Here is a 14,730-nt window from a genome sequence, read left to right on the forward strand (position 1 = left end):
AGAAAGGCTTTATTATGCTTCGAGAGTCCCTAGATCTGACCATGCATCTAGACCTGACCTGGCATCTGATGATGCCTTAGTATTCACGGGCTAACTCGGAAACAGCTCCGGCAGAATCGAGTCGCCGACAACACTGGCAAAACGTCAAGTGTAGAGTATGTCTACTCTCTCGGAGTAATTAGCTGCGTTCTCCAATTGTTTATAATAGTCAAGATCATGCTATCAAAAGATACTTGAGCGTTGAGTGGCATGGATTTGTTATGGCTCAGGCCCGGGTTCCGATACTGTCCGAAGAAGGTTAGCGCAGCAGCAGCCAATCAGAGTGGAGGCTTAGGCATTACCAGCGACTCAGCGAGAAACTTGACTTCGGATAACCTCGACTTCACATCTCCTGTGCGCTCACCCTCACGCCCCCTCCCCTCTCTCCCCGCACGCGGTTATCGTACCTTTCTGTTTATCTTTTGATCGGAGGGTCCTTCATATTTTCAGTATGCTGGCACGTACTGTCCTGCGCAGCGTGCCCTTCCGGGGCCTCGCACGTCAGTCTTTGAACAAGACCTCCTCGGTACGCATCACCCCGGCCTCCGCCTCCATTGGCCTCAATGGATGACAACAATCGCTCAATGCAATGCCACGGATACCTCCATGATGCTCGGTTACTGATATCTCGAGCAGCGTGCGTCTTCCTCGGCTGCCGGTGCCGAATCCGCCAGCTCCCCCTTCCACCTCACACTCACTGCATCGGTCGCTACCGCCATCGCCCTCGGATCCGCTACGTATCTCTATGGACAGGAAGCTTTTGCGATGACACCTGCTGAGGAGGGGTGAGTCGATTGACTGTGTTACGGAATTGCATCACCTCCGCTCTTTCCGTTCTCCCAACCGAGCCATATCATGAGGTCAACTCGATCAAGCAGCTGACATATCGCGTTCAAGGTTGCACGCTACTCAGTACCCTTGGGAGCACGCCAAGTGGAACAAGACCTTCGACCACGCCGCGTGAGTTTGCCCCGAGGTAGCCACGAGTGCCGTGGCCGGGGACAGCCCATTTACTCACGATTTTGTCTCCTAGTCTCCGCCGTGGTTTCCAGGTCTACCGTGAAGTTTGCGCCAGTTGCCACTCCCTTACCCGTGTGCCCTGGCGCTCGTTTGTCGGTGTGACGCACACCGTTGATGAGATGAAGGCCTTTGCCGAAGAGAACGAGTACGACACCGAGCCCAACGACCAGGGTGAAATCGAGAAGCGCCCCGGAAAGCTGTCCGACTACATCCCCGCTCCCTACCAAAATGAGGAGGCTGCCCGTTTCGCCAACGGTGGTGCTCTGCCCCCGGATCTCAGCCTGATCGTCAAGGGCCGTCACGGTGGCTGCAACTACATCTTCAGTCTGCTCACTGGTTACCCCGACGAGCCCCCGGCTGGTGCTTCCGTTCAGGAGGGCATGAACTTCAACCCTTACTTCCCTGGAACTGGTACGGCCCTCGTTGATTTGGCCCCGAGTTGAACTTTGACTGACCATTCCTAGCTATTGCCATGGCCCGTGTCCTTTTCGATGGTGTTGTTGAGTACGAGGACGGCACCCCCGCCACCACCTCCCAGATGGCCAAGGACGTCGTCGAATTCCTCAACTGGGCTGCCGAGCCTGAGATGGATGACCGCAAGAAGATGGGTTTCAAGGCCATCACTCTCCTCACCGGTCTCTTCGCCCTCAGCGTCTGGGTCAAGCGCTACAAGTGGGCCCCTGTTAAGACGCGAAAGATCGTGTACAGCCCCCCCGTTCCCCGGCGCTAGAAGGTTGCAAATGGACTGTATAAAGTATGAAAAGTGAAGGATCTAGCGGCGTATAGCGAGTGTGATTAATACGAGCCGTCAATCTCGTTACCCATGTCGTTTATGCATCTTTCACTCGGTCTTTCCAGCCGATGGCCTTTCTCCTGTTTTGTTAGATGTTCCAGGACACCTGTATCTGTATCTTAGATATTTATTTCCCGTCAAAACTTGTGTGAAGAACCAATGTCACTATTTCCTTTGTTAGATGTGATGGTCGCATGGATGACTTCTATGGATCTTGTTTGCATATGCTGATATAGAGACAGAGCATTCAAGCACCCAGCTATAGAGGTATTTGTATGCACGTCAATTATACACAATGCGGTTAGCAGCATCAGGTCTCATCGCTTCACAGTCCTTTCACCATTCCCGAATATATGCACAAATACTTTGTCATAACTAATCCAGATCCCAGCTTTCACAGAGTCACTAAGTCCGCCCACCCACTCAGGACTGCGTCCATCTGGACGAGCACAAAATCGCGATAACCCCAGGATCAGCAGGAGCCACGGACCCCACAAAACCAGGAAAAAGACCATGCCAATCCTCTGTCGCACTGATGAGATGCGATACGGCTGGATTTGAGCAAGATATGCCCGGTACTCTAGAGGGAGGTTATGCTCTTCAGCGCCGGTGGTGATCAAGTTCAGATAACGAGCGGAAGGTTGAGTGTAGCGTCTGTTCCGCGGGACACCGAGTTTTGACTTTGTTCGAAGCTGCATCTCCTGCATGCCGGCTGGTGAGAGGAGCGTATGTGCCTTCAAGGGTTGCGTCGCTGGGCGCTCTGGAATTGGGTCGGCAGGATTATAGTCGTTTGGAAATGGCTGACAGGTCACTACGATATCTTTGTAGCCGCGGCCGCCTCCTTCTGTGGCTATAATCTTGGCGTAGTCGGACAGCGTGACCTCGTATACGACGCCGATGAGTGGACCCTTGTAGCGGTCTTGATCGCTCTCTGATCTCTGTAAAAGGGTGTGCTTTTCTAAAAAGTCTGGGACATCGTTCTCCTCGTCTTCAGCAGCGGGGATATCCCGGAAATGAGTCCCTGCGAAGCATGGTTCAATGTACGGAATTCCCGGGAGATCGAATGTTAATCTGAGATCTGGAACAATCACATTGAGTTGCGAGAGGGGCTTGATGCCGCGCATTCCTAAGAAGGTCTTGGATGCGAGATTCGATCCATAGGCCAGATATAGAACGGTGTTTTGGGCGGATAGACTGCTGTCGCCGGCACAGACCCTCCCCGGAAGGTATTCATCTTGGTCGACTGACCGTGCTGAGATCGAGGCTTGTTGGCGGATAGGCGTTGTCTCCGGGACGCCGCGGGATGTGAATATGTCTTTCTGACCGCACGGAAGCAAATCTTCTTTTGTCTGTTCAAGGGTGTATGACTGAGATAAGGTCATGAACGAAGCATCCTGGGCCCCTTCTAGCCGTTGGTTCTCAAACTGGTCGTTTTGCATTTCTAAAGATTTTGTATAGTGGCCACAACGAGTGAAACGAAGTTGCGCCTCGAGGGACAGAGTGCCTTATAAAGGAAAGCATCCTAAGCCAGACCGGTTTTGGTACGGATCCTGCCATAGGTGGTACCAGCTCAGAGATGGAAAAATCCGTCCAGTCAGGTTTAACGTCACTGTTTGCTAGAACTTTGACTGGAGTCGGATCAAGGAACAACGCAAATCTCCGAGCGAGTGGCAGCCGGATCTCGGTTCAACCGACAGGCGAGACAATCGGGGGACGGAGCCGGTTGGGCCGTCTGACTGCAATTAGTCAGTATCTGCTAGTAACCTTGACAAAGGCAGGCTACTCTCAATTTCCAGGGGTAGACCATGCTCGAACATTGGCGGCTTGACGATTTGATGTCTCTGAGAAGTTGGATTGAAGTTGTACTCCAGATTTCAGTTTAGCGGAGCAAGCAGGGATCAGCTCTATGTTCCTGGATCGGCGCTGCCAATTGCAATGAGATTTTCCAACAGAAACTATGGCGCGATCCCGCCAACAAAAGCAGCCATCCAGATAGCGCGATCTATATTTTGTCGAATCAAAACCGGCGGATGAATGGACTTTGTTGCTTATAGCCTTTTCATTTTAGGAGCAAGCAGATCTATCTATATGGGCTCACTAGATAGGAGGAACATGGCGGAACCTTTTTCTCTCATTGAACATGACTGCTCTGCTTTCTGTCTGCTGGGTTATAGGCTTTCTTGATGTGCAATATGTACTGATAAACTGTTGGGAAATGTCTATATTCTGAGAAGGTGTTGTGGTGTGCTATCACATGATGGCCGCTTTCCTTCCACTGCCTGGCATCGACAACTGAGCTCTTTTCCACAGCCACTACCCATCAGACTCCGGATACCGTTTCGAATGACCATGAGTGCTTTGGACTGCATGTCGTCTCAATGCTTGGAGGAAGCTGGAAAAACCCGGGCGGATCTAGCGGATTGCGTTGCAAAGCTCTCTTTGCTTCTACATAATGCACTCACAGAAGCTGCAGTACCTCTCCCTGGTCCTCATCATTCCTGTCTCCTCATTGAGCCTCCGCTGTACACCTTCTCGGGGCCTTTGCTCAAGGCCCTCCTAGCGGAAGAATCAGACATACCCTCTGGCTCAGGCGAGATGTTCTCGTTTGCCAACCAGCATCGAGACGGGATAGCGCGTGCATTGGAGACAGTCTCGCTACGATGCCTTTCAACCTATCTGCTCAGGCTGCCTGACAGCGATGGCCTCGAATTGGGGTTACATCTATTGACAGTGCGTCGCCTACTTTAACATTCTATTACGGCTTCGCTGACCCAAATGCACTTATCCCACAGAATGAGCCTGAGTACACTGCAGAATCGTACACCACGCAGTCTGAGGTAAACGCCCCAGGGTCAGAGACTGTGTTGCCGCTTGTGCGGAAGAGCCTAATCGAGAAAGCTTTTTCAATATTCGCAAATGGGACAGGCGACGCTCGGATCCGAAGGATGGTATGCTTCGCATGGCTGGAGAAGAAAATAACATGCTGACGACACCAGGCAGGCAAGGTGCTAATGGAGATGGTATACGATCCTGAGGAGCATTGCCAAGTGCTCGAGATCCTGAATAGCGATGAAGGCCTAAGGTATCCCCAGCGTCAATCTCTTTATCGACGTATATTGATCGCGGTCTAGAAAAATCGCTGGCGCTCTCTCTGATACAGATATCGTATTGTCCTTTTTCTCGAGTACGATAATGCGAGCCATATACCAGTCAGGATCATACAGCCATTGGGAATCGAATGAACCATGTTCGGAAATGTTGCACCACATAAAGATGCAAGGAAGCGCAATCGGACAGTTCTACGCTTACGTGCGCGCGGAGAGGCAAAGCACGTTCAGCGTGGGTGGTAGGACCAGACGCGATGTAGCTAATGGCGCCTTGCCCGTATGCTATCTTGTGGAATCGGACGGAGCATATGCGAGCGGTCTACCGCAAGGTACGGTCCTATTGATACTCTGCGCTGACGGACTGGACTTGATACACTGCGGCAAGGATAATTCTGGCTGGAGAACGAACTACCTGACGATCCGGCTCACTCGCCAGACAAGAACTAAATGCAATTTCTCCAGTGGGAAGGGAGAGCGGAAGCGCCTTCTAGCTCTTCATATACACGAGGATGACTCAACTACACTAAACGATCAAGAGCGCGATCTACAGGATATAAATCTCAACATCAACTCTGAAGATGACTTGACCGGGATGTCGAAAGCATTCGAAGCTATTGGTATACGATGCCAAACAAAGAGGTTCAGGACGAGCCCAGGCAACCGAAGGTCATCATCAGTCGTCATACCGTTAGATATGGACGATGAGATAATTCCCGACTCCTTCCCATCTTCTGAGGTAGAAACGCAGGCAGTAGCAGGGCCAACTTCCCCCCGTGTCCATTGGAGGAATGACTCGGCAAATAAGATGGAATGTAATGACAAACCTTTAGAGGTTGCCTTTGAAATGGTCTCTCAAAGCAGTCTAACAGACCTTACGCGGACCCCTACTCTACATGCAACTTCCTCGCCAGGAGCTCGAGAAAGCTCACGCCCGACTAGCCCGAGGTCTCGTACAAAGAGCCAGACGAAGAAGAGAACGCGGTCTCTGGGAAAGACAGCATCGCCAGTGAAGGAGAATCTATCTGACAGCGTACCTGCCAAAAACACTCGGTCAAGATCCTCTCAGAAGAGCAAGTCGGTAATTGCAAATAATGTGCTGAAACCTATTCCGCACAATACCCAGGAATCACTCATATTCCCCAGACGTCGTACCAGAGCCAAGCTATATACTGCAGCAAGAACAAAGGCAGTGGATTGGGACGAAGATCTTCGAGCAAGTGATGCGTCAGTTGACCCAGAATCCCAGAGAAATTCCGAGCTTACTTCGGTCTCCTCTCCGTCATCAAGCGGCGCTCGTTATACCTTTAACCAGAGCTCAAAAAGGCCTCGAGGGGGTTCTTCTCGAAAGAAACCAGCCATGAATAATAAGAGGCAACGGAACACTGCGAGTGCGAGACAAGCGAAGAAGCGTACGAGAAGTGGAACCAATCTTCTCTCACCACCGCTTGGTAGACCTAAGGCCGGTAGTAGTCAACTCAGTCAGGAATTAAGGCTTGATGCCGAAGTCGCCAATGCGTCCGTCAAGAAAATTGCTGAACCCAATAGCTCGTTTCAAGCTCGTGAAGCTGAGAGCATTAAAATCAACTCCCCTCTGCCTCAAAGAAACGATGGCTGGAACAGCCAATCTAAGATGAGATCCAGTTTAGACCAATGCAACCATCTGGGAGGAGATAATCAAGGCAGGGGCCAGACAGTTGCAGAAAAGCTGATCGCGGCATTACGAGGAAGCAGCTCGCCCGAGTGTTCTGCCAACCAGAGTTACGTGGACGAGCTGTTTGATGGTGCAGAATATGGAGGCCCAATGGTTCCTAAATCTTCCGAAACGCAAAACGAGCCTGCTCTCGATAAGCCATTGGAACACCAGGGGAAGCACGAGAATGACAAGCAAGATATACCGGGTTCCTGGACATCAAACATGAGCCAGGAAGGCATTCCCGACGACGAAATATATCCTGTCAAGATATATTCCGGCGAATCTTCCGATGCGAGTCAAAGCAGCTCATTACAAAACAATGACGAGCAGAAGTGGGTTTTGGGGAAGGGGGTGGCTCTATCTGGAACCGGGGGAGGACGAGAGAATGAAAGGGCCCGACGGACCTCATCTCAAGTCGCTAGCTCGTCAGTAGAACCACTGTCGACGGAGTCAACGCCGGAAGTATACTATTCGAGCCCATCCTTGAAAGAGTCCAAATCCAGTCCCTTCCTTAGCCGCCCAGATGAGGTTGCATCGGCGACAGGAACAGTCAAAGCTTACTCTACGGAGCCGGGCCTCAAAGAACACATCTCTACCTGCCTTGACCACACAGAGAAGATTGTATCATCTAGCTCGAAGCGAAATACCACTCGCGCAACCTTGGAGGGGACCACATCTAGAGAGTATCGCTTACAGATTCCTAGCGATGAAAACAAAGCTGATGCCCGCCTCACCACCAGCGGCCAGAAGGAACTCATCAAAGACGGCGCAGAGCCTGTTGCCGAGTACCCAGATTCAGGTGCTAAGACAATTGTGGACAAGAACGGAAGCCCTCGACTTATGCAGCAATCGAAAGCGGCGAAAGAAGAACATACCATACCAAAACGACGCGGAAATTATTTTAGGCTCGAGCAACGAAGTCCAAAGCGAATGAAAGGATCAGACCAGAAGGACGGCATGGGTATCAATTTGCCTACTACAACTTCAGCTCGCGCAGGAGACACTCAAGGATCATTCGTGCCTACTGAAAAGTCTAAAACGAACCTTGGCGCATCATACACAAATTCCACCAAAAAGGAAATGCATAACCCCTTTCTTAGCCGCCTCCAGGCGAGTGCTGGAGAACGCATTCAAAAAGATTTGAAGGCCACTTTGCCTGGGCTAAAATCAAGCCAAGAACAACAACAAACTCTTGGGAGCAGGGAACATGCTTTAAAGGAGACAGCCGAAGATGAACCGGAGCAGAAATCATCGTTTGGACTGTCAAAAGGCGCTGCTGGGCGGATTGACTGGCAGACATCATTGCGCGAACTCCACAAAGGAATGGAGCGGACACTAATCAGTAACAACGAAGTAAGTGTCAGAGAAGAATTGCTGAACGCCTTTGCATTTGCTAACGGATTTTTAGTACCTTTCTCGTCAGATTGAGAGCGAACGGGCCACAATCAATGGAGTCCTCGACGGCTATAAAGAACAATGCCATAACGTCCTCGACCACCTCTTCGGAGCGCAAATGGAACGTATAAGGATGTGCAAACAACAAATGCACTCCATCAAACAGCAGCACGCAGATGTATGCCAGGGACTGATTCGTCAATTGGAGGAGAACGAACGGACTCTGGAAGCCGCCGGTGGAAGCCAGTAAGTGCAAAGTAGGGCAAGCAGTTCAGCGGTATCCGTCCTACGCAATGGCCCATGAGAGATGGCTTCTGTACGGCATCTTGTTGAAGGAGTACTGTGAGCCAGCGATATATGTAGTATTGCAGTTGGCCCGAGCAGACTCGCGACTATTCGTGCACAATGCAAGGGCCGAGCATCCGAGGTCCAATGGAACAGGCTGTTACTAGAATGAAAGCGAATTAGGAGCAATTGATTTCGATCTGACTCACCGGAATCACGTGGAGAAGGATGACTCTTTCATTCCCGCCCGCGATTGATCAATTCAAAGCTCCCAACTTTTTTTTACAATAGAGGAAAATATACTCTTGCGCGACGAGAAAAGGACAGAAATCTGTTTGCATCAACGAATTGGTTCATTTGAGAGAGTTTTGTAGCTCCTTTTGTCCATCCTCTCCCTCAATTCGTCCGCTCCGTCATAGCGATCTATACAAGCTACCCCGCGAAACCATGTCCTCAGTGAGTTAAGCCGAGCCAGCTCACCAACGAAAAAAAAATCTCATGTCAAATCGCAGTTCTTCCTTCCTAACCCCAATCTAGGGGATACCAACCACCTTGAAGATTCCAGAAGTATGTCATTGCTGAATTACTTTGCCATTGGACCACACTAACGAAAGCTCTTGCCAACAGTTCGCGGATACAACCCTCTAACTCCCCCCAACCTCCTACAACATGAGATCGCCTTAACAGAAAAAGCCCGGCAAACGGTTCTTCAAGGCCGAGCTGAGGCCATTGCAGTCGCCCACGGCACGGATACCGACAAGCGCCGTCTCCTTGTCGTCATTGGACCTTGCTCGATTCACGACCCCGAAATGGCCATGGAGTACTGCGACCGGTTGCTGAAACTGAAGGAGAAATACAAGGACGAGCTTCTGATTGTTATGCGCTCTTACCTCGAGAAGCCCCGGACGACTGTCGGCTGGAAGGGCCTCATCAACGACCCCGATATCGACAACAGCTTCAACATCAACAAGGGCCTGCGTATTTCGCGCCAGCTCTTTGCTGATCTCACCAACAAGGGTATGCCAATTGCCAGCGAGATGCTGGACACGATCTCCCCACAGTTCCTGGCAGACTGTCTGTCCGTCGGTGCGGTCGGCGCACGCACAACCGAATCACAGGTCCACCGTGAGTTAGCCTCCGGTCTCTCCTTCCCCGTCGGCTTTAAGAACGGTACGGATGGCTCGCTAGACGTCGCGGTCGACGCGATTGGGTCCGTAAAACACCCCCACCACTTCCTGTCCGTTACTAAGCCCGGTGTCGTCGCCATTGTCGGCACCGTCGGTAACCCCGATTGCTTTGTTATCCTCCGCGGCGGAAAGAAGGGGCCCAACTACGACGCTGCTAGCATCGCCGAGGCCAAGGAGAAGCTTACCGCTAAGGGCCTGGCGCCCCGCCTAATGGTCGACTGCAGCCACGGAAACTCCCAGAAGAACCACAAGAACCAGCCCAAGGTGGCGGGTGTACTAGCTGAGCAGATCGCTGCTGGCGAGACGGCGATTATGGGTGTCATGATCGAGAGTAATATCAACGAGGGTGCGTATTCCCCCATCTGTCGTCTCAGAACTCCCGCTGACATTGAATTTGCAGGCACCCAAAAGGTCCCACCCGAGGGTAAGGCCGGCCTCAAGTACGGCGTCAGTATCACCGACGCCTGCATCAACTGGGAAGACACCGAGTCAACGCTAGAGACCCTCGCAAAGGCCGTTGCGACTCGGAGAGAGAAACTTGCCTCCAGCTCCTAATTGCATTGCGCCACCGTCGACGTATAATTCAACAAAATGGACATGGTTCTGGGCTTATATCTCGGGCATTCAAAATAATTCATGTTTAGCGAATTTAGTGTATGTTATAGTAAATAAAAGTTGGACTCGGAGCCTCGAACGGCGTCTTAAGCCGTTGTCATCGTCTTCAATCACGGTCCATTCAACTAAACATATCTAGAGGTCTCTGATCCATAACAGTACGGAATCTCTACTGCAGCCGCAAGGTTTTTTACGGTGCGATTTGCACTTGCAATTGAGAGATCTAGACCGAAGCCCAGACCAAGGAATCTGCAAGGCGCCCTGAGCACGCTCCCAACGGAAATCTTGCTAAGTTAGGTAGCTGAGATGATTTCCCGGCTTCTAGGGTTTCTCGAATAGTCTATGGAGTAGGTCATGGTCATATGACAGATGGTGCTAAAATGGGCTAACGGTGAATATCTTTAGGTGGTTTTAGCATCATCTGTCATATGACCATGACCTACTCCATAGACCATTCGGGCTGGGTATGGAATTAGTTGTAACGTCGCCTACACGGACTTGTTTCTCATACTTGGAAGAGTTGGAGATTGTATATTTACTGACAATGTATCGTGTATATGTTCAAAGGGTGCCTTGAAGTAGAGTAGTGTATAGCCGTGATCCGTAAATCGTCATCATGAAAGAGGAAGCATAAGCAAAACCAGGCAGCAGTACTATATGAATACATACCCAGAGGCGCCGCGCTATGTCTGCCGGAAGGTGAGTATGTGTAAATGTGTATATACCACGATGTAAGGATTAGTAGACAGCTTCAGCTCCCATCCGCCTGCCTGCAAGCTCGGGGATACTAACATCCACGATTTGCGCCGCGAACGAAGGACGCCGAGTGCTACTGCTGACCAAGAAATCGCTGGCCGCTGTTGCATCGCGGCCGTTGACCATCACCGGGCTGCTATGCTGACGGAGCATGTGCCGTCCAATAAACTCCGCTCGGGACTCGGTTTGTTTTCGCTTGCGCGAGACTTCAGGAGCAACAAGACAGTGCTCAGAGCGGTTAACCAACTGGGCGGATGCGATACGCCCGTCGGAGCCGATGGTGAATGACTTGCAGGGCATTTCGGAGGCATCCCGAGAGGTAGATGTAAAAGTATCGACGTCGATGATGTTCGTCTCTCCCGACGCGCTGAACGTCCATATGCGAGCACCACCATGAGAAGACTGGAGGGAAAGCTCGACCACGTTCTCCACTCGGCCGATTTCCTTTCCGTAGATCTTAAACGGCCACATCATGGCAGTCGGCCGATAGCTAACGCTCAGAAGGAACTCCCAGTCTCCGTTTTGGTTCTGAGCTAGACTTCCACGGCGCGCGTTGCCTCGTTGCTGGTTGAGGAAAAAATCCCGGGCAAGATCGCTATCGGCCATGACACCGTCACCCTGTCTCTCTCGCTCCTTCTTCAGGACGTTAAATACATCCAGTGGCACGGAATAGAAAACAAGCCTATCACCATATGCAGCCACCACGCGAAGTCCCCAATTCAAATCTGAGCCTGATGCGAAGGCTGTGGGTAGGGGTGCGTCCGGAGACCCAGTTGACGTATCATTCCCAAATGGAGGAACGCAGACTAGTGCCCTTGTGAGGCACGTTGGCCCATCGATAGGGGCATCTGATCCGACGCAAAGATACCCACTGCGTGGCTCGACAAACAAGACATGAACGCCGTCATTGACTGGAACTGCTCGATAGTAGTGACATTGTGTTGTTCGAACCAAGCTAGCTTGGTCCTTCCGCTCCGGCGCCCACCGACTGAACGTTTGTACGTCATCGGGGATAATGTGGAATGGGCAGGATGGACGCGACTGTCCGGGTGGCAGTTTTTGGCAATCGCAGCCCTCTACCCCTGGACCAGCCAGTGATGATATCAGTCGAAACTCCAAAGGCCCATCCGGTCGGTTCGGCATGAAATGCAAGATTTCCGAAGGCTGTGACATTGGCAAGTGCTTTCGACAACCTTTATTTGTCTCCTGGTCTACCCAGCGTAGTTCGATCCCAGAGTCAGAGCCGAACGCAACACAGCGATAACCTGGACAGATTGAAATGCTGTGCGGAGGATCCTGAGCGGAGCAAATATCGTAATAGAAGTGCCGAGAAGTCATCTTTCTGGAAAACGAGCTTCCAAAGTGACTGCTTTCCGCAAGAGTGCTACCCGCCACATCAGGAACAAGACTTGTTGAGCGATTATTATTCTCCGTATGCTCCTGGTCCACTGGGGCAAGCTCGCAGATCATGCCCAATCTATTGTGTAACAGTGCTGCAACAGTGAAGTTCGACGTGCTGGTGTCAATGGCTGCAGACAAAGCTTCTGCCGGGCAAGTGATGCTAGCGACAGGCGCGATATCGATGTTACCCAGGTCATCTTCAGACATTGGTGGGGATTTCACACTGCGTCTAGCTAGTAGCTGATAGACGTGGATAGTGCGACCAGAAAGCACAAGGAGATAGTTGCCGCAATTGCTCACATGAAAGCTCGATGCTGCCGATATATCGTTCGCGAAAGGCGAGCTGTAAGACAAATCGCGGCTTTTGGGTGAGTGACCTGCTAGAGAAAGCCGCGAGAAGTCGACGATGCTCGTCGTCACGAAGCCACTTCTTTCGACATTCATCTTGCGACCTGAGAGCATGCACTCAGTTGCGAATCGCTTGCTCATTCTCCACGCCGGGCTTTCGCCATTCTCGTCCATATAACTAGGGCGCCGATCCTGGGTGTCTCTGAGCCAGCTATCCCACCAGCCTGCCCGCTTAAGCATACTTTCTAGCAGACGTTCGTTCAAGCTGGCGCGCATCCATTGAGAACAAACTCGTCGAGCGTTATCAAAATCTCGAGGGCTCAATCCATAGAATATCTGCGTTAGGATCTCTGGGGGCAGAGTATTCGCCGTAGGACGCGATGGTGGCAGAATCTCGTCGATGGCTTGAGCCCAAGCTCTGCACGTTAGACGCAACGAACGGCGAGACTTCTCGGGGACATAGTTCAATATTCTCTTGGTCACTGTAGAAGGTATTCCGCTGGCTGAGCTTGTGCTGACTCCAATTTCACGGCTCGAATAACTCAAAACTCTTGGCATATTCGTCGTCCCTGGAATATCGAAGGTGGTGTCTGACGTGGCTAAGATATGCTGCTAAGGATAAAGAAACATTAGAAGGAGTTTGTCTTGACGTCAATTGCACGAGTTATGAAGCCTTCAAATATTCAAAAGACAGGGTTTACGGCTGCTTCCTCTTGACCGAGTGGCTTACAACCATGTTCAGCGCTCCGATCTAGACCGTCAGATCAAGTCTCATCGCTATCAAAAAGATCAAGTTTCTTACCAGTACAGAAAATACTAGAAAACGTAAACAAGGCGCCTGGCTAGAAACACGGCGGTAGATCCAATTGCGGTCGTGGCAGGTGACCTTCGTATGGAGTATGTACAGGCGAGGATAGTGTACGTACTACGGTGTAGCGTGTACTGACGTAGTCTTCCGAGTCGAAAAGATAAGACGATAATCAACAATCCGAGGGCGTGGAAAGGTATAAGAATTGAGGAGGCAGACCCAACAGGCACCTGACCAGACATCCAATTTATCAGATATAAACTGCTGGTTATTCAGCGCCGTCACCGTGACTGAGAAGCTGCGATAACCGGGGCTCTGACGTAGATAGCAGGGCACCCGCGGCCAGAGCCCAGGGTTGAGCTCTCCATGGTGGAGCCTGAATTGTCGCGATCCGCGTGGTATGGAGCCACCCCGGCCATCCAGCCGACGAGTTGGCGACAGCGCTCGCGGTGGAGAAGAAGGACGAACAATGGAATTGGGTTTTGGGTTTGCGTCAAGACTGGGTCTCGCGGAGAAAAGAGGCGAGTGAGAATATCGATGACGGTTAGAAGGACCCACGACTCGGGCTAAAAGGAGCAGCTAAAAAGGGAGGGACTTCAGGATATCGTGGGCGGGTCTGCGGTCTTACTCCAGCCTGACGAAAATCAGTCAGTATCCCGTTTTGAACGAACATGGCTCATTGCCTTACTCTGCGCTGACCAAGTAATAAATTTGAGCTGCTTTGTAGGGCTTTCGTGATGGTTTCGTTCTCGTTCGGAAGATGGAGGAGAGGGGATGGAGAGGAGAGGAGAAATGAAAGAGCCGCGGAAAGCCGCCAGAAAAGAAAGAAGAGTCTGATCACACTTCTCAAATCACTTCTACCGTAGTCCGAGTCTACAGGACACCAATCAGTTCTTGAAGATCCATGGGCTGCTAATGCAGGGCTAATGCGACTGTTGCCAACTCTCATCGCCAGGCCCACATCCCAGCACCATCAGCTATAGCGGTTTGTTATATACAAGGTGATGTGTACTCTGGACGTTGGAGCGCTAGCAAACTGAGAGATCAAGGAAAGTTATATTCATGCCTATTAATATGTTCTGCAAGCCATGCAGCATCTCATGCAGCCACTGATCCCTGCTCATGGCAATTGACTATCATGCCCGGCGTATCAACAAAATACAATAATTACATAGAATCGGGGCGAACAAACAAGAAGTGGGATATCTATATGCAAACGTAAAACAATCAGAGTGTCGTATAATCAAGCAAGCCTCCACCCATTAGTTTACCTCCGGTCAAGG

At 51.1% G+C, this 14,730-nt stretch overlaps 5 protein-coding genes across 5 annotated transcripts; 3 read left to right on the forward strand and 2 right to left on the reverse strand.

Annotated features, from left to right (window-relative positions):
• Window positions 1–490: 490 nt before the first annotated feature.
• On the forward strand, window positions 491–1,789 carry DSM5745_08234 (ubiquinol--cytochrome-c reductase catalytic subunit CYT1; the record flags this gene model as incomplete). Its single annotated transcript, XM_026750250.1, has 5 exons — window positions 491–565; window positions 676–824; window positions 937–999; window positions 1,073–1,470; window positions 1,524–1,789. 5 exons carry the CDS (start codon window positions 491–493, stop codon window positions 1,787–1,789), a joined length of 951 nt encoding a protein of 316 aa, XP_026601254.1.
• Window positions 1,790–2,169: 380 nt separating this feature from the next.
• Window positions 2,170–3,291, reverse strand: DSM5745_08235 (uncharacterized protein; the record flags this gene model as incomplete). Its single annotated transcript, XM_026750251.1, has 1 exon — window positions 2,170–3,291. The coding sequence occupies one exon, from the start codon at window positions 3,289–3,291 to the stop codon at window positions 2,170–2,172; it is 1,122 nt and encodes a 373-aa protein (XP_026601255.1).
• Window positions 3,292–4,201: 910 nt separating this feature from the next.
• On the forward strand, window positions 4,202–8,297 carry DSM5745_08236 (uncharacterized protein; the record flags this gene model as incomplete). The annotated part of the gene is made up of 5 exons (XM_026750252.1): window positions 4,202–4,582; window positions 4,645–4,800; window positions 4,849–4,934; window positions 4,984–8,005; window positions 8,061–8,297. 5 exons carry the CDS (start codon window positions 4,202–4,204, stop codon window positions 8,295–8,297), a joined length of 3,882 nt encoding a protein of 1,293 aa, XP_026601256.1.
• A 482-nt stretch (window positions 8,298–8,779) lies between these two features.
• On the forward strand, window positions 8,780–10,074 carry DSM5745_08237 (3-deoxy-7-phosphoheptulonate synthase; the record flags this gene model as incomplete). Its single annotated transcript, XM_026750253.1, has 4 exons — window positions 8,780–8,788; window positions 8,845–8,899; window positions 8,960–9,865; window positions 9,920–10,074. The coding sequence occupies 4 exons, from the start codon at window positions 8,780–8,782 to the stop codon at window positions 10,072–10,074; spliced, it is 1,125 nt and encodes a 374-aa protein (XP_026601257.1).
• A 798-nt stretch (window positions 10,075–10,872) lies between these two features.
• DSM5745_08238 (F-box protein) lies at window positions 10,873–13,197 on the reverse strand (the record flags this gene model as incomplete). The annotated part of the gene is made up of 1 exon (XM_026750254.1): window positions 10,873–13,197. The coding sequence occupies one exon, from the start codon at window positions 13,195–13,197 to the stop codon at window positions 10,873–10,875; it is 2,325 nt and encodes a 774-aa protein (XP_026601258.1).
• Window positions 13,198–14,730: the final 1,533 nt, after the last annotated feature.

The sequence above is a fragment of the Aspergillus mulundensis genome (genome assembly GCF_003369625.1).
Source record: "Aspergillus mulundensis strain DSM 5745 chromosome Unknown scaffold_9, whole genome shotgun sequence".
NCBI lineage: Eukaryota > Fungi > Ascomycota > Eurotiomycetes > Eurotiales > Aspergillaceae > Aspergillus > Aspergillus mulundensis.